At 40.2% G+C, this 23,378-nt stretch overlaps 1 protein-coding gene across 5 annotated transcripts in view; it reads right to left on the minus strand.

Annotated features, from left to right (window-relative positions):
• The window catches only part of LCP1 (lymphocyte cytosolic protein 1), an 80,499-nt gene that overhangs the window by 13,202 nt on the left and 43,919 nt on the right, over positions 1-23,378 (minus strand). For 4 of the 5 annotated variants that reach the window (XM_044381810.3, XM_026493291.4, XM_048215598.2 and 1 more), the window contains 12 exons: positions 17,211-17,297; positions 16,457-16,620; positions 16,159-16,288; positions 14,445-14,577; positions 12,111-12,192; positions 10,372-10,537; positions 8,887-9,029; positions 6,105-6,200; positions 4,148-4,343; positions 2,034-2,112; positions 1,328-1,442; positions 296-429 (listed from right to left, as the gene is read on the minus strand). In XM_044381810.3, the coding sequence (XP_044237745.1) occupies positions 296-429; positions 1,328-1,442; positions 2,034-2,112; positions 4,148-4,343; positions 6,105-6,200; positions 8,887-9,029; positions 10,372-10,537; positions 12,111-12,192; positions 14,445-14,577; positions 16,159-16,288; positions 16,457-16,620; positions 17,211-17,274 (1,502 nt within the window). In that variant the 5' untranslated portion in view covers positions 17,275-17,297. Of the gene's footprint in view, positions 1-295; positions 430-1,327; positions 1,443-2,033; positions 2,113-4,147; positions 4,344-6,104; positions 6,201-8,886; positions 9,030-10,371; positions 10,538-12,110; positions 12,193-14,444; positions 14,578-16,158; positions 16,289-16,456; positions 16,621-17,210; positions 17,298-21,237; positions 21,372-23,378 lie in introns of all 5 variants that reach the window. The other variant, XM_057308597.1, reaches the window with a different exon arrangement.

Consider the following 23,378-nt stretch of genomic DNA (forward strand, 5'->3'; position numbering starts at 1 on the left):
GGAATAAAGAGGGTCACACCATAATGAAAACAGGGTGATTCGTTAAGAGGACAAAAGCATCTAAAATGTTTAGGAATCTAAAACAAAAGTTTCAAAATATCCAAAAGAAAACTTAAAGACCTGAAAGGAAAAAAAAATAATAAAAATAACAGGAAAATAGCAAAACATTCCTTTGGTTTCAAGTTTAGCTTAAAATACCATTTTGCTGGTTTAAATCACATTCCTGAATATATGCTAGTATTTTTCCAAGTCAATAATATACTCAATAAAAACTCATTTCCTTGAGTTATGTTACCTTCTCATTAACTGCCAAATCAAGGCTAATGTTAGAGTGCGGTTTCCTTCATTGAGATCTTGTCCCCCGATGCCAACGAGGGAGAACTTAGCTTGATTCTTCCCCAACTCCACTGCATAGTTACAATTTTCAAGCTGTTAATGAGCAAGAAGGAAAACATTCTAAAGTCATCATCTCTATGATGAGAAATAACGGATAATAAAAATAAAGACACAAAACGAAATAAATATTGTCAGACTGCATGATCTCTCAACTCTTGCCTGGTTCTGCAATGCTAAGATTCTAAACTAGTCAAAGAATTTACATCTTTTTTTTTTTAATAGAACCCCTCACTTCCACCAAAACATATTCATAGTGTACTGTAAGTATAAAACCAAAATGAATTTATCATTATGAACACTGTCATGGCTATATCATACTCCAGAAATAGAGGGCCATGCTTAGTGACCTGTCCATGATATTCCTAAAACAGCTGAATTCATGGAGATTGATTGTCATGGAAAATCTGGATTCTCCATCCTACATGCACATAATGGGCTGACATGTGGACAGTATTCCTGTAGCTACGCTTGGATCATTAACAGCCAAAGGGACAAGGATTGGTGAGAAATATGTGTGCCAACCCCATCGCTGCTTTTACAGAACAATGTGTTCCCACTGTGTGGACATTAGACAAACTATTTGTACAAGTCAAACTGTCAGTGCAAAGCTCTAATTCTTTAGGAAATTAGAATAAGGATCCTGCTGGTGGAAAAGCGACCCTGTGGCTCTGCTTGTTCTAATTACCTTAATTAGAATTTTTACATCATAATGTTTAAAGACATCCAACATGGAATTATAAATAAGTAATCAACTGAAATAACAGACTCACTTTAATGAAACCATTCAGGGTTCTGATTGCTGTGCTATAATTTAATCCCTGGATAAACATTACTTATCTAAGTTTGGCCTCCTAATAAAGTATTCACAGGGTGCACCTGCAGGCTTGTGACTTCACCTGCCTGTTGGGACATCTGGAGAGTCACTGTTTACCTTCTTCATGTTGCCCCCCAGTTTGGGGTATGGTGGTTTGTTTACTCTGTTCCAATCAACAGGGACTTTAATCTTTTCATAGAGCTGGAAGATGACCAGGGCATCTGATAAGTCACTGAACAAAAACAAACACAAAAGAATTCTCAGATAGCCACCATTTATTAAGGGCCTACCGTGGGCAGGCACTTCCTTACACATCAGCGCAAGGAATATTTGCAACAGCCCAACAGAACTGGTATCAGTAGCTCCATCTGTAAAGGTAAAGAAACTCTGACTCAGAGAAATTGAAGAAACTTACGCAAGGTCTCTCCCAGGTGTGATGACCTATGCCCCTGGAGCAGGAGCATGTTGCCTCCAGGAAAAGAAATATGGCTCCAACAAATGGCATAGGAGACACGTCACCATAAACTCAACATTTTTTTTTGTTTGGCCTGCTTAGGAGCAGATCACAGGCTTACAATGTGTAGTAAATCTGTCCTTTTGCTGGGTTATGATGTTGTACTGAACACACAGCAAGGATGGTGTACGGAAGGGAGTTTCCCAGCTGAAGAGCCAACACCTGCAGCTCCATTTGGCATGAGCCCCCTTCTCGTCAAGGTGCACGCATTTGTGAAGAGAATTGCACACCATACAGATATTTGAAATCCTGGGGATCTTCCAAAGTCTCAGTGTCTCCCATTAAAAATGAGTCCCCACACGTTCTTACCTGTACAAGTGATTGACTCGAGGGTTAACGCCCAAGGAATTCATCCAGTTCCTAAACGTCCGCTCTTCTCTTGTCTCACCTAAATTAATGAAGACCCGTTACCTTTCAGGCCCCTAGAAAATATGCCTTTTTTATGATCAAAGTTTAACTATAGAGGCTATAATAAAAATTGAACTTAGAATGAAAAAGCTTAATTCAATAAACCTTAATGGATTTGGAGGATTGTTATTCTGTGTTCGTTTTTTCTTTTCCAATTCAATGAGTGTTTCTATGCCAGTGTTTCTATTAGTAGGGCACAAGCTCCTGTGTGGGGAAGCAGTTCAGAGTTGGCCCCCAAAAGCTTACATTCTTTCAGGAAAAACAAGACTTTCAGGCATCTAAGTGAGATCATGCAAGCCCCAGGGCTAACACATGAGGTAAACACATTTGCTAGTTGAATTGACATAGGAGAGAGAACAGTTTGGGAGGGAGTAGAGTTTGAGCTTCACCTTCTAGGGCTAGAAAAACCTGGACCAGAAGGAAAAAAGAGGAGAGGACTCGAGGGAACAGGAAGTGGTGGGAAGAGGAGACAGCATACACAGGGGCATAAAGGGAGCGACAGGCAAGGTCTGTATTAAAACCATTAGGAACTCATTTTTCAGGGATCTGTGTGATACGCGGAGATAAGGCCGCTTGGTGGCTGGAACCAAAATTGGGGCTCTCTGAATGCCAGCCACCAGATTTGGGTTGATACATTAGACAATGCCGGTCATTATAGGTTCTTTTTTTATTACGACAATAAATTCTTGTGCAAGGCAGAGATATAATGAAGGTGATAGTGTGATGTGCCTGGCAGCCGTGTGTAAAACTACTGAAAGGCAATAATTTAAATTAAACACGCAGAGGGGATGGTGTGTGCCACCCACGCATGGGCACGTTCAAATGCTTGATAAATGGAAGAACAGGCCCCTAAGACCTATTGAAATGGTTGGTGTGTGATTTAATAAGAGTCCACAAAGCAGGAAGGAAAAAATCACAATCTAAAAGCTGTTCTGCAGGAAGAATTATTAGTATTTACTAATTCAGGAGATCTAGGGGTGAAGAAGAGGAGGAAAATATCAAAGTGGGACCCGGGGTTTTGGTGACTGAAGAAAAAAAAAGTGGTATGATTAATGAAAATGGAGAGTGTCTAAAGGAGATGGGTGGGAGGGGGGAGGGCTGAAAGGCACCGCAGGGAGGAGAAATGATCAATTCTGTTTTGCATATGCTGAATTTTAAGTGATAGCAAAGGAACCAAATGGGGATGTTCTAGAGGCAGCTGCAAGTGGGTGATTAGAGGGGTTGATGTATATACTTGGTTGTCAACAAAATGCCTGGACCCCTGGTCACAATTTATCAAATGATACAAATGTAGCCCTGTTGGAATACGGACTGCGTTTTGCACTTCCAGTTCGGGTAAAGCATTGCAGGGAGAAAAAAAAAAAGATCAATCAATACTTTAAATCTGGATTTCCTTTCTTAAGCGATATTCATTTAATATTAATTTTGTCTTGATTTCTTTTGTCTCAACATTGAAACTAATTCATGATGGAAAAAAAGAAGTACCTGATGATAGTTACACGCTTTTCATCCGATGTTAGGGCTCTAACGCCCAAATACAACTTAACTCTGCCCCACCCCACCTCCCAAATCCAAATCCAAGAAACAACCCAAAACCTCACTAAGCATCTCTTAGCATGAAGTTAAATATTTTTAGATGATGAGTGGCCGCAAGCTCTTGCACGAGGAATTAACACTCAGTCCATTAGGTACATAAATTAGGTTTTTGGAACTCGGGATTTATTTCGCCCGATAATTAAATGCATTGTCTTCCCTAAAACATTTAATTCTGATAACGGATGAAGCTTATGTATAATGGATGTGATATAATGGTATTTGATTATTCCTGCTTGGCTGTAATTGACTTGATTAATCTATTTATTCTCTTTGTTATATACCAGAGAATTGATGACCTGTTTGCAAATCTTCCCCAACATGTAAGGGGTTTATATTTGCTTAGCAGGTCATTTCAGACTGCCCTTGAATTAGAATGGTGAATGCTTTTCTGAAGCTCTAAGCAACAGGTTTCCAGTTACCTTCAAGAGCCCCCCAGTCGATGTCCTGGTTCTCTGGTTTGTGCAGGGCAGGGTATCTGTTAAAGAGGTTGGCGATGAAAGCCAAGTTCAACTTGGGGTTCCCTCGGACAACGTCAGTGGCTGTGACAAACTGTCGGCAGCCCAGCCTCTCTGCCTGCTGCAACATGCATTCTGCCCTCTGGATGTCGTCCTTCTCCTGCAAGGAAAAAGGACACGTCAAGGTTGGGCCAAGGCCGTCCATGCAGAAAGGAGGCAGGCGTAACATGAATAAGAAATGGGGATCTTACTGCCACTCTCAGTGTTCAACCTCAGATCGCCACTTAATCATAACATATGATTACTTATATTTGCCTGAACTGAAATTAGCAAGTAAAAGGTATCTCAGAAATAGAGAAACTGAGTCTCTCATCTCTATACAGAACCATGTCAGATGAATGCTTGGTTGTCCTGTTCTTAAAGAGATTCAGTAGATTCTATAATCTGATCATTTAAGTTGATCTTAATTATTTTCAACGATGAAGCTTCTTTTTTATTATTTGCTTACACAGACTCTGTGAGATTTCATCTACCAAAAGGATTCGCTTATTGTCATAAATAATACTCCTATTGTCAGCTCATCAAAGACATTTACACCTGTCCGTAAGAACTTCTGATTCCTATAGCCACCTTCCCCACATGGAGTTGGTGTGCGTGTGACTCAAACACAATCAATGTCATCAGTTAGTTGAGCTACATACTGTCATTGATGAATCTATAGCAGCAATTTGGCTTTTGCAGACTTCAGATTGAGGGCCTGATATGTTAAAAGTCTATTCAAATAGTTCTAGAGAATTCCCAGTCATTTTTAAGTAGACTCTTATCAGAACATAAAGTTTTTTTGAAATGTGGTCCACCATTCTTAAAACTCTTACAAGTCTATGAATCCACCAATTTTCAAAACACAGAATTTTAAAGTATTTATTAATATAATGCTTACTAGAAGACACTGCACATTACACAGTTCATGATCTTGTCATTCGGGAATGAGTTGACTTTAATATTAACTCACTGGCTTTAGCTCTAAGGATATCAAATGAGGCACAAGAATGGATAAGGCAACCTTTCAAGGTGAGTATTAAAGTGTTGGCAAAACCAGTTTTAACATCCAGACCCATGTGTGCTGTTTTTAAGAACTCTCAAACCAGGGACTTCTAAGAACTCACACAATCCCACGCAGTTCTTCCTTCCTATTACTCCCCAATGATGTAGGGAGGTAAGGTTGGGGCTGGGTGAATGTTGGAGCCATACTGGATTTATATCCTTTCTATGACATGTACTGGCTCTGTGGTCATGAGATGCTTACTAGCCTCTCTGACCTTCAGCTTTCTCAACCATCAAATAGTTATTAACACTTAGCTTAGTGATGTTTACAAGGGTTAGAGGCCATGTATGCAATGTGCCTGGCATAGTACCTTGCACATAGTACCAGCAGGTGGGCTGTTGTCTCCTTATTACTACCAGAGGAAAAGGACCCCAGCCTTGGATCAAATAACTTCCAATAATCTCTCATATTAAGTAACCCATCTGAGACTCAGTATTTCATTGATAAATTGAGAATTTATTTATTTGTATAAATATCTCACTGATCTCCAGAAATAATACTCAGGCACCTAAAAATAACATAATAATACCTCCTGGTGCCCTTGAGTCTCTTAAATGATGATACACACAGATGTGCCTAGCATGGTGTGTGGCATTTGACTGGCATTAGTTTCTTTCTTTCCTTAATGTCTATTTTCAGATGCAATTTCCCATGATTATCATCCAAAACCATTAACGATTGTTAACAATTTTAGCAGGGCTTTAAGCAGAGATATGCACTCATGGAACCCCAGAATCAGGGTCACGCGGGGCCGTGGAACTGCCAACACAAAGGCAGCACCACGTTCTCTAAACACAACTTGGGACATGGCCTTACCCTTAGTCCTGACATGTCAATGACAACAGCAGGAATACCTTCTTCATCTCCTTTTGGAGCCACCTGTTCAAGCAGGTGGTAATAAGCTTTTGAGTCCTGCGAGGAATTAAGAAATTACAATTTCAAAACAGCACAGCTAATTACATACTTAGCACGACAATAATTTCCCAAAAGCAAACATATTATATTTCTTATCTGTCACTCAAGAATGCAACTTAATTAACAAAGCTGGAAGCATTCACTAATTTGAATTTTCTATTTCTGTTTACATATTATACTGGACTTTCTTTTTTAAAGGAGTATAACAAATATAGGATATACACAGAAGCAACCCAAAGAAGCAAATGCTATTCTGTTGTTCTTAGGGGAGAAAAATAAATCATTTGTAGGTATTAAATTGTATAAAGGAAAATACATATACCTTTATATTGCTGTAGAAGTCAGTCAGCTAAGATTTAATTAAAAAAAAAGTGACAGAAAAAGGAAGCAGAAGTTTAAAGCAGAGTTTAAAATACATTTAAACGGACAATCAGCAAAAGAAAAATAAGGATTTCCAAGACAGAAGGTTGAAGCATTAACAAGCAATCTCTATGCAACAGGAGATATTAAGATGACAAGCTCATTTAATGTTTATCAAGAAGCTGGAAAAAATGTTTAAATTTAGTAATAGCAGATTGGATACAGATATTGAATTCTCATGTTTTCCTAGATTTACAAATATGTTTATTGATGAAAAGAATTCACAGAATCCTAGTCTTAAAATTATAAATTTGTGCTCATTCAATAAAAGCGTACAGATATTCCGGTAATTTATTTAAATTATTTAAGAGCCTCTTAATTTCTCTTTATGACTGAAAAAATCAGCTGTTCCTCTTTTTGTTTTTAAAACTGGATGAGGCCTGGGAACAGCAGAGGTATGCTCCCTACTTGCGACATTAGAGACATTAAAACAAGAGAAAGCCCGCCACTGATGTTGCACCTGGGGAAACTGATTTTCACCTCTCCCTTCCACCTTCCCCTTCTCTTACTTTTCACCGTAGCTATTTTGAAGTCAGTGAAAGTTCTGTGCAGGTGTTGGGCACAAATCAAATCTGCCTACCACGTGTTACATCTGCTTAGCTCTGCTAAGTCTCCTCTCATTTTATCTGACCCTAATAAACCTTTCTCACTCGCTCCAGGGCGGGTGTTCTCCCCATGTTTGCTGACTTTGTGTGATTTGAGGGCACTTCCCAAAGCTGCCAGATGCTCAGACATCCGTCACAGCACTGACCTTGGGCAGGATGCAGCTGTCCCCTGGTGACAGACACCACCCCTGTCTATGCTAAGCTTGCGAGCCACTATGGTTATTATTCTAAAGAACACAGCTTTTTAGTGATGAGAAATTCAGATAAATTTTATGGCTCAGATGAAGAAGCCTCATTCTGGCTGAAAAGCTTGAAAATTTTGGCTGAAACAGGTACAGAGCCTAACTGTTGAGCACCAAGGAAGATAACGAGACTGTCCAGCTCCTGTTAAATCCTCATTTGGTTGGTGGTGCTACGCCATCAATAACCAGTGAAAGTGGTGCAGTTAGAAAAATGCATTTGGCATCATTAGCTTAGGTGCTAAGGAATGGGAGACTTCCCATCTAGAAGCTTCCGTCTAGCACCATGCCTGGCAGCCATTGAGTCCATAGCAGGGGGAAGCTGTCACTCAAAGGAATATAAGCCTGGGTGACTCTTGGTGAGTCTTGTGACCTTTCCTCTGACGCTCTTTGGAGAAGATTTCTTTTTAACTTTCGAGAAAGTGGAGACTGAAAAGTTTTTCTCATGCCGCATCCCAGTGTCTCACACGGCTCCTTAGGCCCCTTCTGCCTTGGCGCATCTGTCCTCAGTGCCAACAGCTATCTTTCACCTTGACATGGAACTTTTCACCAACTGGAAAACCACAGGGCATGCTTCCCTCAGCCTTTCCCCCCTTTGGATCTCTGCTGTAGTGCCTGCCCTTCTACCTGCCCTGGGGGACATTCTCATTGCAGATGGTTTCCCGAATCATTATCTTTTAAAAAACCACTCTGGCTTCTACAAATGAAAACCTTCCAAGAAAGTCACCGGTTGTTTTAGGGAGGCAGTATGTACGTGCTCCAGTACAGGGACCTTGGAGGCTGACTGCTGGGTTTGAATCCTGACCCCGTTCCCCAGCTATGTGAACCTGAACAAATTACTTAAATTCTCTTCTACTTCAGTTTCCTTACCTGTAAAATGAGAAAATCATAATCTTTATCTCAGAGGTTTATTGTGAGGATTAAATGAGCCAAAACACATAGAAAGCAGGTAGAACAGTGCCTGGTATGCAGTAGACCCCGTGTTTGGTATTCTTAGTATCATTAAGAGGAATCCTCACTTAATTTTTTTAAAGGATTCCCATCTGATGCTCCCATCAGATGCTCCCTGATTTTTGATAAAATCGGAAGGACATCACAGTCCTACACATTCTCTCTTCCTTGAAAAGCAATCTGACCTCTTGCCCTTCCTCCCTCTACTTACTGTCGCCAGTAACTCCAGGAGAGGCCCATCTCCCTTTGATGCTGCGGTGGCTAGGACTTTGGACAGATCTGCATGGGGCCCAGAGCCAGAGCTGCACAGGGACCCGTGAGAGGAGCGAGCAGCTCCCACAGCACCAGCCACCCTCTAACGAACTCTAGAGCTTCTGAAGTGACATAGCCGAGGCTTTGTCTTTTCTCCATGAATGCCCCAATTCCCCTTCTGTGCTGTGGCGAGCTGTGTTCAGATGGCACTCCTACCTTGATGTCAGTACTGAAGTTGCTGATTTTGTTGCAGCCTGCATTCTCCAGGTGGTAATTAGCCCACCTCAGCAGGAGCTCCTCGGGGGAGAGTTTCATCAAGTCCTCCAGACTCTCCCCTTCTCTCAAGAGAGCAATCAGAGCTGAAGAAGGACAAAAGCAGAAGAAAAATAAATACAGGGGATATTTGAAGGGATTAGTTAGAACTTCAATTGAGCTCTGCTGGAAAGCTGACATAGAATGTTATTTCTCTGGGGTAACGGTACTTATAACCCTTCCTATGGAATAAACACTTTATCATCATTCCCTAAAAAGAAAGGTATTGAGAGCTTATCTATTATCCTCATTTTTCAGGTGGGGAAGACAAGTCACCAGCGAATCTCAGTGCTATGCTTAAGAATACCTATAACCAAGATGAGTAGGCTCGGAATGCTCCGTGGGCTGTGTCAGACCACATTTCACCATATGACAACAGTTCTGCTTTTAAGAGATCAATTTTGTAATAATGACAATTGTCTCCTTGTCTATTCCCCATAGGTGTTTTATATTTCAAATGCTTACTTGCATAATTACAGCATCTCAAAAAGTGTAATCAACTCTTTCCTCTATTTTTCCCAGCTGAATAAAAATGTTTTGCTCAGCTAGAAGGTTTAAATTTAGTTGAGGTCATAATTTATAAATCGATATTCTTTCTCATGGGTTCTAAGTTTCCTATTTGCTTTTTCTCCTCTATATTATGTTTAATATCTATATTTGGTTTAAAAATGGCAACCCAGGGTTCTTCGCTGGTTATTGTGATTTGGAGACATAAATTAAAAGTATATATAACTAAAGATTAGAATTTGGCTACAGATTTCATATTGCTGGGCTCTGTCCTGGAAAGCTAAAAGGTAACCCTGGTTTTTTGTTTTGTTTTGTTTTTTTGTATGATTCTTATCACGATCCACTCCTTTTGTCTAAACAATGGGGCTGTAATTGTTTAAATGCAGATAGGATGCAGAGAGCAGACAGGATAAGAATGACAGCTACAATATTTAGTTGCAAACTTTGAAACCCTACATGTAATCTTCCATAGTCTTGGTAAGAAATAGATCAACTTTCTTCTAACCTGGTGCTATCACTTCAGTATATGGATGTGAACCGCTTCATTAAATACAAGTTAAAATTTGTTACAAAGTATCTAGAGGCAAAGTGAACCCAGAAAAGCTCTTGAGGTTGAATCCCAGAAGCTAGACTTGAGCTGTAGGTTCCAAACAGGCATTATTATTAGTCTGTGGTCTTAAAAAGCTTTTGCTCTGTCATTTAAAAAAGTCTGGTCAGTGTGGATAGAAACTGTTACATTAATGCAAAGGATTCGATGTAACTATAGTTTTCAAAAATTGAGGATTTTGAGCTTGACTATTCCTGACGTCTCCCCCCCACAGCCCCAACACATGCATTAATAGAAAGCCATGTCACTAATAACACTTGTGGCTTTGCTCATACCTTCATTTCTACTGAGTTCGATGTCAGCAAACAATCCAATCTTGATGACTTGCCACAAAAGTCCCAGGACCAGGTAAGGCTTCCCCTCCTTTAAGTCCTCTGCCCCGATGTTAACCACATGGCATCCAATGGCTGAGGCAGAATTCAGAGCCAGGTTCAAATTCTCCTGAGGGAGAAAAAGTGTACACATGTTGTTTTTGACTTTGTAGATGTCAAATAATGATTCCGGGATGACAACACTGCTTTGCTTCTGGAAAGTTCACAGGTCTAGAGGCATGGTCTTCACTAAATTTTAACACTGAGAGAAGACAGTGAGTAACAACTGAAAGAAAAAATCTGGTAACCCAGATACTGGGCTTATGCAGTGACTGGTCAATCAAACCGGCACCCTGAGTCGAAAGCCCATCTTGGCCTGGATGAAACTAATGAGTCTTACAGTTTTCCACTTTGCCCTGTGATGGAGCCCACACAAACATCCCCATCAGCCAGACATAAAGGGGTACCTTTGAGGGTAGTCATTGTCTTGTCATTGGCTATCATTAACCGCACAATTGTTGATGTAAATCAAAGTCATAAAGAAGAGTAACAAAACAGCTTTTTGACTTTCAGATTGGGTATTAAGAGAATGACAAAGACACAAATCAAATTCATAGAAAAGACAGAGTGGTTTTTACTGAGACAATTCATTGAGTATCCATAATGTCTACGGACCTTAAGTATACACACGCCTATACACACACAAACAGGCACACACATATAGACTACATGTCCTTATAACTAACAACAATGTATATAATGTGTATACAACTCGCACACAGTCTAGATTCAGTCTAGAATCTATATACTGTTCTTGGGCCCACAAAGGAGAAGATACCAGAGGCAGCAATGTAAAGAAGTTGTTTTTAGGACACAGGCCACCAGTGAACTGGAAAGGGGATTATCAGAAAAGTGGGTTTTTGCCCTAGTGGAGAGCTCAAATGATGAACGAAAAATATCGTTTCTATTTATGGCCAATCTTAAAATACAACATCAAGATTAAATTTAACATTAAGTGCATTCATATAGGTTTAATCAGTTTTCTCATGCTGGTTACCAAATCCCTTTTAAAAGTACACAGCACTGCTTACGATCACACAGCATACTATATTGTTCGTGATTTAAGGAGGGAGACATGCTTTCTGAGCAAGAGAATTACAATAGTGTTGAAACACTGGAACGTAACACAGAAATACAGCTTACTTACTCCTGGTTACTGTTCCAGTTAATCAACAAATTGAAGGCAAAAAAACCAAGTTATATTTATCACACTGGTGGCTGTGGCCAACCCACTGTGAGGCTGCCAGGGAACTTCCCGTTTGTAGCCCCCTCACTTCTTAGAAAGGCTTATCTTTTCAGCTAACATGCTGTGGATTTGGCATCAGCTCAAAGATAAACTGCTAGGGAAATGGAGTTAAAACTTTAGCCAATGTGAATTTTATTCATAAATGGCCAAAACAAACAAAGAATACCCTCCAACTACTAACACCCCACCAACATTCCCCCTCCCAGTTTCCCTGTCATATTAATAAAAGATAAAGCAAAACTGTCTCCCTCTGTCCCCACGAGTCATGACGAACCACCGGCCGCAGTGCAGAGTTTGGGAATCATGCCCGAGCACCTGGAAAAGGCTGGCTCTGCCTTTCCAGGGCTCATTCATTCCAAGCACAATCTTACAGTTTGGTAACAGAGAGAAGACATACCTGAATGGTGAAAGGGGTGAGTTTCTTTTTGTTGATTGTCCTTTCATCAATTGTGTCTGGTACTGATAGGTTGATCATTTTACTGAAAAAAGAAACAATTAAATTAAAGAAAGCTGCCTTCAGAAAACAGAGTCCAGTGACACTGAATTTAAATGCTAGCAATACCAGCAGCAAGTAAGACAACAATATAATCTGTGTGATTCAGTGTTTAGATATAAAATCAGTTATGCAGCTCTGATTAGATTCAAACTCTCTATGGGAAAGGCTAATGTTGAAATCACACTAATATACTGAGGCAGGAAATAAAGACCCCACTTTATTCATGTGTTTAAGAAGCTGCAAAATCACCCTGGTGTCCTTAGCATATTAGGAAATTCTGGGTAGAAAGCCAAGGCAAGTCCTCCATAAGTACTTTACTTTCTCAGCTGGGAAAATTGTATATAAATGACTATATATACACTATAAAAATGACTACCTGTATACTTCCGAGCTTATAGAATGTCTAAATTTCTGACACCTGGTGGAACTCTATTAACTAAGTTAAAATGTTTTATATCCTGCTGTAGTCACTGTTGCATCAGTACTTGAGAAATTTCACCCATTAAGTGTCTAATACATTGATCAGATGTCGAAAGTAAGCAATTATTATTCATGAAAAACTGCTTTTACTCATTTAAGTTTAACCTCCAATGGGGCATAAAAAAATAAATGTCCTTAGGTCACCTCCAACTTATTTACAGAAAGGAAGTTGAAAAAGCAAATCCAAAGAAACAACAAATTCAAACAATAGTAAACTTGACTGTGGCTATTTGTTTTTAATGAGAAATCAGCATTAACCTTTTATCCGAACAATGTTTAAGCAACTACCTTTTTTGTGGTGTTCTTTAAAGATGTATTTCCATAGCTTTGTCATGTGTGTGTGTGTGTGTGTGTGTGTGTATACATATACATAAACAAAAGACACTTTATTGCTATTCAGGCAAAACAAACTCATAAATCATTATTTGAAAAATCTGAAACTGTTGGTGAGCTAGAAGCTGTAGGAAATGGCATGAGGGAGGGGTGACTTTAGAAAGCAGAAGGTAACCTTGCTCTTGAAAAGCTTATGGTGCAATTATAGAGACAAAATATATGGATATGAAAAGTTACCTAACAGTCCAAAAGAAGAGCATTATAATGGCTCCCAAGGTACTACAAATATATGCTTTGGGAATCCAGTGAAGGGAGAGACCCCTGGGGGATTGGAATAGACCAGAAACTGTTCGGGTAGATGGATTTCTATAGGAGAAGATGCGGAAGGGAAGGGTATTCTTAAGAAGAAAAATAAAAGGCAAGGCCATAGTTGCAGTTATGAGCAGGACGTGGATGGGGAGGGGTAATATGGTTGCTGATGCATTCAGTTATTCACACAGCCATTCACTCAGTATCCTGGGTGGGTACCTGAGTCATGGGGGTCCTTGGGAGGTAAAACTAGAAGGAGATTGAGAGAAGATGATGGAGTGCACTGGATGCCAACCTAAGGAACTAGGACTCGATCCTGAGGCTACAGTTAGTTAGTTAGTTAGTTAGTTATATTAATTATATTTTTGGCAGTTGAAAGTTTTTAAAATGAAATCTCAGAGTGAACTCTAATACAAAAAATACCGAAAGCAGAATTGTTCTGCTCAGAGCAGGAAAGAAGGGGTTCTAAGTCTTGTTCACCCACCCTTCCCTTCAACTCTTGTGCCCACCTGAGACTGAGGATTTCAAGCCTCTTCACGAATACCATGTCTGACAGTGATATCAGAAGCTGCTAAAGCCAGGGATTCAGAAGCATTTCAAAGACACCATCATGACCATCTGTGGATCGAGGTCTTCCGCAGACAGAAAACATTCCTCTTTCTCCCGGTGTCCTCAGCATTGGAAGTGCATGTTTGTATGTACCACTCAAAGTCCCTTTGCTTAAGGACGTGTATTGGGTTTCTTCAATTATCATGCTGCTATTATCAATCTATCTATTCTCATGGTTGGTCATGTTCAGGTGAAGCCAGGTGGCATATATTCCAGAAATAATTGCTTTGGGCCTTATATTATTGCATCTTTATCTGTATTTATTTGTCTCTATGCTGCACATCCCTCTCCTCCAACCAAACAATAACAGTTTTACATTTCTCATTATAAGATGCTTTTGAAATTAGTTTGCTTTCCAAGGACCTGCCAAGTAAGAGTCCAGAAAGCATTTGGGGTTCAGCTGAGCACCAAAGGAAGCTGGCCTAGGATAAACACAATGAATTGTTGGTACTGCCGAAAATTCCAGGAAAAACCTTTGGAAACCGAGAAGGAAGTGTTATTTACCAAAGGACAATGCCATCCCCAACGGCACTGAAGAGATCATTTGTGTTTGGATTCATTGGAATAACATGTCGACAGTCAGGGTCATTCTCCAGGGCTTTATTTATCCAGTTGACAAAGGCATACTTCTCTTCCTCTGCAAATAAAATGATAAAAATGACTTACTTACAAAGTGAAAATAGCTTTGTCATGTGTGTGTGTGTGTGTGTGTGTGTGTGTGTGTAAACAAAATTATACACATGGATCTCAGATTGTCATGCCCAGGAGAGACACTGAGATATTATCTGGTCCCCTATCCTGTCACCTCACATTTTTTGACATTAAAAAGAATCTCTTGGATTCTTCGGGAATAGGATGAGAATCTCTATTCACTACAAGTCATAAAATATATGGCAGGCAGATTTAGAAATTATATATATACAATTTTATATTATAATCATTATATATATTATACATAATATAATTTTATATATATTATATGTAACTATCATATAACTACCTGTATATATATAATGAAGATATATTTTATTTATATTTAGATATAATTTAAATATGAATGTGATCTAATGCTTATAGGATTAAACTCAGGCTGCCTTAAGCCCAGTCAATTTAAATGTGGGATGATCACAGATAATTCCTGGAGTATCTTTGAGTTCCTTTATACAATCATAACGAAATTGCTATGAAATAAAATCTTTTGTGATATAATCTTTCTTTCCTATCAGTAAAGCTGAGAGAAGTTGATTTTGGAAGTTTTAATAAAACCTCAAGTTATGCCTTACAGTCTAGCACTGTGTTTCCTAAATTGTGTGTCACTGAAAACAGTAGCATCCCTCAGAAGAATCTTAAGTCACAAAAGTTTCAGAAGCACTGCATGACACATCACTGTCTTGAAGATTCATAAGACATCTTTTTTTTTAAGATTTTATTTATTTATTTGACAGAGATAGAGACAGCCAGCGAGAGAGGGAACACAAGCAGGGGGAGTGGGAGAGGAAGAAGCAGGCTCATAGCGGAGGAGCCTGATGTGGGGCTCGATCCCAGAACGCCAGGATCACGCCCTGAGCCGAAGGCAGACGCTTAACAGCTGTGCCACCCAGGCGCCCCTCATAAGATATCTTTATATAATTTCTGTCTTCAACAGTAAAAGGTTAAACATTGTCTTCACAATCACAGACTGTACTTAACCATGAACTCATCTTTACGATCAGCTAACGTTTTGAAGAACTCAGCTTGGAATTTGTTGGATTACCATCCTGTAAGGCTGTTGGATGGCAGACTTCAGAAGAAATATACAACTTCCTTCCAAATCAGTGAAAACACAGTTTTTTTGATCAATCAGCAGGCATTGAGAAAAATCACGAAGTTTAGGAGATAGAAGCCTGAGTAGTTCATTTTATCCATAAGACTTACAAAGGAGTTCTGGCAGCCTTGATGTATTTTTTTAAATGCCATTGAGATTATTTGGTATTGGACTCTACCTAGAATTAGGATTGCTCCTCCTAATTTATGGCCCTGGAACTGACCCACCAACCACAGGACAACAGGCAGTAGTCAATAAACTTGTGTTGGCTTAGGTCTGGATAGCAGGTTTAGAATCTGTAACCCTGGAAGACACAGATCCCTTCCATATGGCTCCCTTTCCCACTACCCCACCAGTCTCCCCTCATGCCAGCACCCTCCCCACTTCCACTGTGCACCCACTGGGACAGCCTACCTGAATAGGAGTGCTGGGTGCCGACGCTAGACTGCTCCGATGTACCACCAATCGCACAGATCCCTTCCTTCTTGTTGATTGCCTTTCTAAAGGTCTTGGCAACCTCTGTGCTTTTTAGGCCATGAAAAACCTGCCAAAATGTAATGTACCTTTAGAAATCCAATCTGTGATCAAGAAAACCACAAAGGGAAGAATATGTAATGTTGAAGCAAGGAGGGTGGGAATATATTTCTGGATATTTTTCAAATTAAAGTCCCAGGTTTCAAATGCATCTCCTTGTATTCTGCATCGTACTCACCTTGATAAACTCATCAAAACTGATCCTCCCATCCTGGTCTAGATCACCGGTAGCCATCAGGTTTTCTGTGATTTCTCTCACTCTGTACCCAGGCAGAGGCAAGCAAGCAGCCTTGAACAAGTCATTCAACTCATTGCAGCTGATGTACCCATTGCCATCGGTATCTGCAAGACAAGGGACCACCGGAAGTCTCAGGGCAATTCAGGTAACAGGATGAAGAGGTGAGGGAAGGGGAGATGGGAGGGGAGTGTGCTGGAGAGGCAATCATTCAGGGGCCACAGCCCAACCCCATGCAAGAGCCAGAATCTCATGAGCGCCCTGTTTCTATGAGAGATGGGCATTAGTGGCACTTCCAACATACATGAGTCATCATGTCACAACAGAGATTCTGGGAGAAGAATCTGAAGAGACTTATAGGAACAGATGGGAAAATAAATCACAGGCTTAGAGATACAAAGAAAAATTGTGGAATAGTAGAAAAACAAAGGAAACCAAAGAAAGCAGATAAAATAAAAATAGGAGAAAAGCTGCAGGTGTGAAAGGGTCCATTCCATGTTTTGATAGAGAAAGAAGTACTTTTCTTAAAGTAGACCTTTCAAAATTAAGTTCCCCCAGTTCCTCTGGCCAATACCATTGTGTTCCTTTCACTTGCATTATTTTGCTTATGTTACCATTTCATCGAATCTGTCCTGAAGCTACTTGGTAAAGAGGAGAATTATCTGACTTGGTAAAGAGTAGACTGTGGTCTACTCACCAACTTTGGCAAAAGCTTCTCTGAGCTCCATCATTTCTTCATCGGACACTGATCCTCTGGCCATTTTTATTGCTTTAGGCAACAGATCTGCAGAAGGAAAAGAACATAAGGAATGACTTCTGTGTGTCTTAATTCTTAAAGTACCACATGAAGCAGCAATCTCCATTTATTAAATGAAGAAATATCCCTGTGCATCCCTCATGATTTATAACTATCTTCCCAACATGCAAAAAACCGCCTTATTCTTAACCCTCTATGCAGTGGTCTCCAATTGGCTCTCACCACTTTCTCCCTCCCTGTGTATACGGACTGCTCCTCACATCAGGAGGCAGAGCTGATTTCTCTTCCCTTGAATCTGGGCTGATCTTTCGTCTGCTTTGACCACTGAAAAAGCAGCAGAAGCCATATCTGAGACTGGAAACTTCTGGCTTCTTCCTTTTGGAATACCCATTCTTAGGATTTTCCCTCTTGGAAACCAAGCACCATGCTGTGAGACGTCCAAGCCACATGAAGAAGCCAATGACTAGATGCTTTGGTTAGCAGTCCCTGCTGGGCTCTCAGCTGACAGCCAGCATCAGGCGCCAGACACTGGAGTAGGCCACTTTAGATGTCCCAGCTGATTTGAGACCCGGGATGTCCACAGTCCCAGTCAAATCACACAGAGCTGGAAAACCACCCAGCTGTTCCCAGTCAACAAACAGAATCAAGAGATACGATAAAATGATTGTTGCTTTAAATCACTAAGCCTTGGAGTAGTGTGTTACATGGTAATATACAACTATAACACTTAATTTTTACATAAATGTCTTTTTTAGCAATGATGTCATGTTCACATTGAAAATTAATATGTTTGGCCAAGCCAACAGATAACTTTTACAACTTCAAAGGGAGTTTTCAAAGTTTTCTAAATATTTAGAGAAGGAGGAAGGGAACCTGACCGTCTAGTAATTCATATACGGGAATCTGAGGGACTTTGTAGGTGTTCTTGTTTCGAAAGGCTAGTCTTGCTGAGAAACTTAATGCTAGCACTGGAGTTACTTTCCCTGTGCTTTACTGCTGCCCTCTAGTGGGTAGAAAAAAATGAAACAGAAAACAGATTTATAGTCTCCACGCCCCTAGCTAATTCACACCAGAATATTTCAAATTGGAGTTCCACTAAGGCTTACTGGATTTCCTGGTGGGGAAGGGATGAATGAGTAGGGTGGGAGTGTGGATGATGGGGTATTCTTACATGTAATTATAATTTGAGCATTTTAGTGAAGTTATTGATTTTTAAAAATATATTTGTTGCAGGATATTGTTTGAAGTGAATTTCCTTTTCTGTATATTCACAGCATTCTCTAGGGCTGTGCTTGTCCTCAGTGGCAACCAACAACCACAGAAAAACAACAGTTTTAACACGGACACCTATAGCCCCAAAATGCCTTATGCTCAATTTTGCAAACCCACATCTATTATCCACCGAGTATTTTGTCATGTACATACAACAGTGGCTGCAAACTTTGGTTCCCCCCCCAAATCCTTTGCTAACAGAGGCTTAACACGTAGATAAAAGCGAACAAGTAAAAAGAAGAACTCTGAGATGTTCATTTGGGTTGAAAATCCCAAATGTCCCCCTGCCACTAGCCCCCTTCCTGTCACCTTATATACCTGTAGGAACTCAAGGGAGCATGACTTCAAAGTCATGGAATTAGATACTGTTTCTATTTCAATTCCTCTACAAATATGTTTTATTATCAATAAAAATTTTATTATTTACCTGATGTATCTAAAAAGTTTCACTGGGTTCTCTGAAGGAAGGTAAAACTGTGTAGAACTTAACCGTACAAACACCAGTTACACGGCGCAGTGACCCTTGGGGACAGGAAATGGCTAGCTGACTTTCTTGCCTTCTTCACTCCCCTCATTTTCTTTTTTGTCCCTTTTCCTGTCTCCCTCCTTTTTTCTTTTTTCATTCTTTCCTTCCATCCATCCTTCCTTCCTTCCTTCCCCCCCTCGCCAATCCTTGTCCCAAGAACAATTTGAGTCGGGTTACACAACTACTTGCAGAACTAAGAATTAAATGAATAAAAGCATATGATTGTTTTTGTTTTTTTAAATAACTTTTAAAAAAGATTTTATTTATTTGAGAGAGAGAGTAAAAGAGAGAGAATGAGCAGGAGGGAGGGGTAGAGGGAGAGGGAGAAGCAGACTCCACTCTGGGCAGGGAGCCCCCGATGCAGGGCACAATCCCAGGGCCCTGAGATCTTGACCTGAGCCAAAGGCAGACACTTAACTGATTAAGCCACCTAGGTGCCCCCAAATCATGCAATTGTTAAGGAGAAGTAAGCATGGGCAAAATAAGATAATGGCAGGGAGCAGGTTTACTCCTCCAAATGCAGAGTAAGACTGCACATTTTGCTAGAAGTGGCTGAAAATCTAGCTCCAAGTTTTCTAGAGGCTAATGCCTCTGACAAAGGAAAATGTCATCAGTTACATAATTCACTCTATCTATATAAGCCAAACCAACCAATTGATTTAGGGCCACAGAACTGAGGTCGGATAGCAATCCCTTTGCCCAGGCCTCAAGGAGAGGACGCTCGTGGGATGCAGTAAACACAAGCTTGGTGGTTATTATAATGTCCCTCAGTGAAATCTGATGGCACACATACATATATTCCCATTTTGTAGAACATGAAACAGAAGCTCAGAGAAGTTAGGACACATATCTCAGACCACAAAGCCAGGGAGAGAGCAACCAGGATTCCAATTCTCAAGTCTTTTCTCTTCTCTCATGCTATCTGGTCAGGTTCACTCCCTTCACACTTGTGTTAGGTATTCACGTTGTCCACTCGCTTGCTCACTCAGCAATTATTCATTAGCCATCTAATATGTATACTCTATTGGAGGTTTAAAAACCTGTAACACAGAGAGCCTACCTAGGCATCTTAGCTTAGGAAGATCTTGCCTTCACATGTTAGGAAAGCAAGGCTTCTGGGTTAAGAAATTAGTACATTAACTTTGTACCCTTTACTAAATCCTTGGATTCATTTGGCCAGACTCTCCCATATGCCTTTACAAATATTCCCTATAGATATGAAGAGAAGGCTCTTCTCCATCCTGTTTTAGCAAGATCTTTGATAAAATCTGGTCTAAAGCCTTAGAGCTGGCTGGACTTTCTTGCTTTTAAGTGTCTTAACACTTCTTGGTTCATAGATGTTCATGGGATGACAAGAGAAATTCATTCATTTACAAATATTTTCTGAATGTCTATACAAGCCAGGTGCTGCTCCTCATTTCAGGTGAGGGACAGCTACACTGACCTTGCTCCCTGAGAGCATGAAGCCATGTTAAAGGTAAGGGGAATGAATGGGATCTCTGAGGCTAAACTTAGCCCTCTCCATTGACATAGAGTTTTAGGTTGTAGAGCATGGTAAGAGACGGTGAAAAACACAAGTAAAGGTAAAGAAAAGACATTTAAGGGTCAGGAGCAGGGCCAAGGAAGAAACAAAAGAGTTATAGTATTAGGTGAGAAAGAAAATCTAAAGATCATGGTGCAGTGAAAAAGTAGAGAAAATGTTTTAGCATAGAAATTGCATGGCCCATGCAAATTAAAGACCTAGAAAGGGGGGTAAAAAAGCATTACTTTAAAACCGTGTGATTTTTAAACCATGGTAAGTAAGTCAAGATGAAAAGCCTGAGCATCTGGAGAACTGTATTTTTCTGAGATTTATAAATGGGGAAATCAACTTGGAGAAGCTACATATAGTGAGACAGCGTCACATTTTAAAAATCCAAAATCTTTCAGTGATTAAAAGTGAAAGGAAAATTTATTTGAAAAGGTGACTTGGATGGGGCACCTGAGTGGCTTAGTTAAGCATCCAATTCTTGGTTTTGGCTCAGGTCATGATCTCAGGGCTCATGTGATGGAGCCCCACATCGAGCCCCATGCATTGGGGGTCCATGCTTAGTGGGGAGTCTGCTTGACCTTCTCTGCCTCCCCCTGCCCCTCTTGCACTCTTAAATAAATTAATAAAAACATACATACGTATAAACTTTAAAAAGGTGAACTGGAGAAGGAATAGTCAACAGCCCAAACTATTGTCCCTCTGTGTTGTTTTGGGCACAAGCATGAAAGGTATCTGGAGAGGGTCTCATTTACTATCAGAATGAGCAGAAGTCCTGGAAACACAAGTCAACTTTTAGAGGCAGAAGGAACTTAAGAAATAATTTATTACAACTCCTTTATTTTATAGATAAGAAAACTAAAGTTTTGATGAAATGCTTTGTCTATGTACACATTCTCAAAGCAAGGCTGGAGTTTTATTTTTTTTTTATTTTTTATTTTTTAAAGATTTTATTTATTTATTTGACAGAGAGAGACAGGCAGCGAGAGAGGGAACACAAGCAGGGGGAGTGGGAGAGGAAGAAGCAGGCTCCCAGCGGAGGAGCCTGACGTGGGGCTTGATCCCAGAACGCCGGGATCAGGCCCTGAGCAGAAGGCAGACGCTGAACGACTGCGCCACCAAGGCACCCCAAGGCTGGAGTTTTAAATGTGGTTGCTGGTGAGCAGGGCAGGAAGAGAATGGAGGTATACTTCATAAGGCCATTAAGGTCCATAACCGAGAAGCGACCCTTTAACTAATTGAACCAAACGTGCAAATGGCAGCATGTTCACAAAACAGGGAAGCAGGAATAAGAGGGGATTAAAAACATGCAGATCAGACCGTTTCTAAAGGATACTGCTGGGGTTAGAATCAAAGATTAGGTACTTTACACAGTCTATTAATATGTTTGCCTGGAAAAAACATACCCACTTCATGCACATTCAAAGGTACGAGTTATGGTACTCGTAGTCAGATTCATAAAGATCATAAGTTAGGGTTTCAGTTTGCAAATTACCAGTACCACGTTGGCGGCTGTCTCTAGAGAGCTCGCTGCTGTAATGGGATGTGCTGAGCCATTTAGCGCCTGCGAGCAGTGGCTGAGGAAGGCATGTTCCTTCCCGGTTCCACTCTACTGCTCCTGCGTTTTGTGCAGCCCCCCCCCCTTTTTTTTTTCCAGTTTTACTGAGAAATCATTGACATGCCTCACTGTGTAAGTTTAAGGTGTACAGCACAATTGTTTGATTTACGTATAATCAGAAGGGGTTCAACTCACGTCCCTTTTCTCATACAGATATAATAAAAAGTAAAGAAAGAAGAATAAAGGGAAAATTTTTTCTTCCTGTGGCGACAATTCCTAGGAATTACTCTCCACAGTTCTATATACCACACAGCAGCGCTAGCTGTATACATCACATCCCTGGAGCCTGTTTATCTTATAACTGGCAGTTTGTACCTTTTGACCACCTTCCTCCGATTTCCCCTCCCACACCACCCACTTCTAGTAACCGCAAGTCTGATTTCTTCTTCCATAAGTTTAGTGTTAGTTGTTCTGTTAATTTTTTTTAGATGCCACATATAAGTGAGATCAGACAGTATGTGTCTTTCTGTCTGACCTATTTCACTTAGCCTAATGCCTTCAAAGTCCATCCATGTTGTTGCAAATGGCAGGATTTCCTCCTTTTATGGCTGAATAATATTCCATTGTATATTCTTCATCCCTTATGAATGCCCTCCCAGAAACCATTTTAAGGTCTCTTGCAAGTCAGTGGCAAATTTTGGAACCCTGCTTTTGAATCACTGCCCAAATCATAAATCTAAGAAGACAGACTCAAATCATTCATCTAAGTCACATTTGGCTGCTAGTTTTCCTGTAAGCACTTAAATTTATTAAATCAATAGCAATAAAATCTCAAGACATTTGGCCAAAGAAACTACTGGTTGTTCACTTTTATAAGATTATTTCTAAAGTCCCAAGAATACGAAATAACCCCCCTAATTGCAAAAGCCACAAAACCTGCTCACTTCTTTAGGTCAGTGAGTATTAAGTCTCAGCTTAGAGGAGGTTGGTATTTTCCAGATCAGTAGTGAAAGAGAATTTCTGATAATGCCTACTTAGAATAAAAGCACCTGACTCAACTTCCCTAAAGTTGGAATACCGAAACTATTTGTAGGAGGTTACTACAGAACACAGCACTGTGGCATTTACAGAACGAAATACATTCTCTAAAAATAAATGCAAAAATGTCAGCTGGATTTTCTCTGAGGAGTTTCCTAACTGATAATGAAAGGCAGCAGAAAGGAT

Source organism: Ursus arctos, unplaced genomic scaffold (genome assembly GCF_023065955.2).
Source record: "Ursus arctos isolate Adak ecotype North America unplaced genomic scaffold, UrsArc2.0 scaffold_10, whole genome shotgun sequence".
Lineage (NCBI taxonomy): Eukaryota > Metazoa > Chordata > Mammalia > Carnivora > Ursidae > Ursus > Ursus arctos.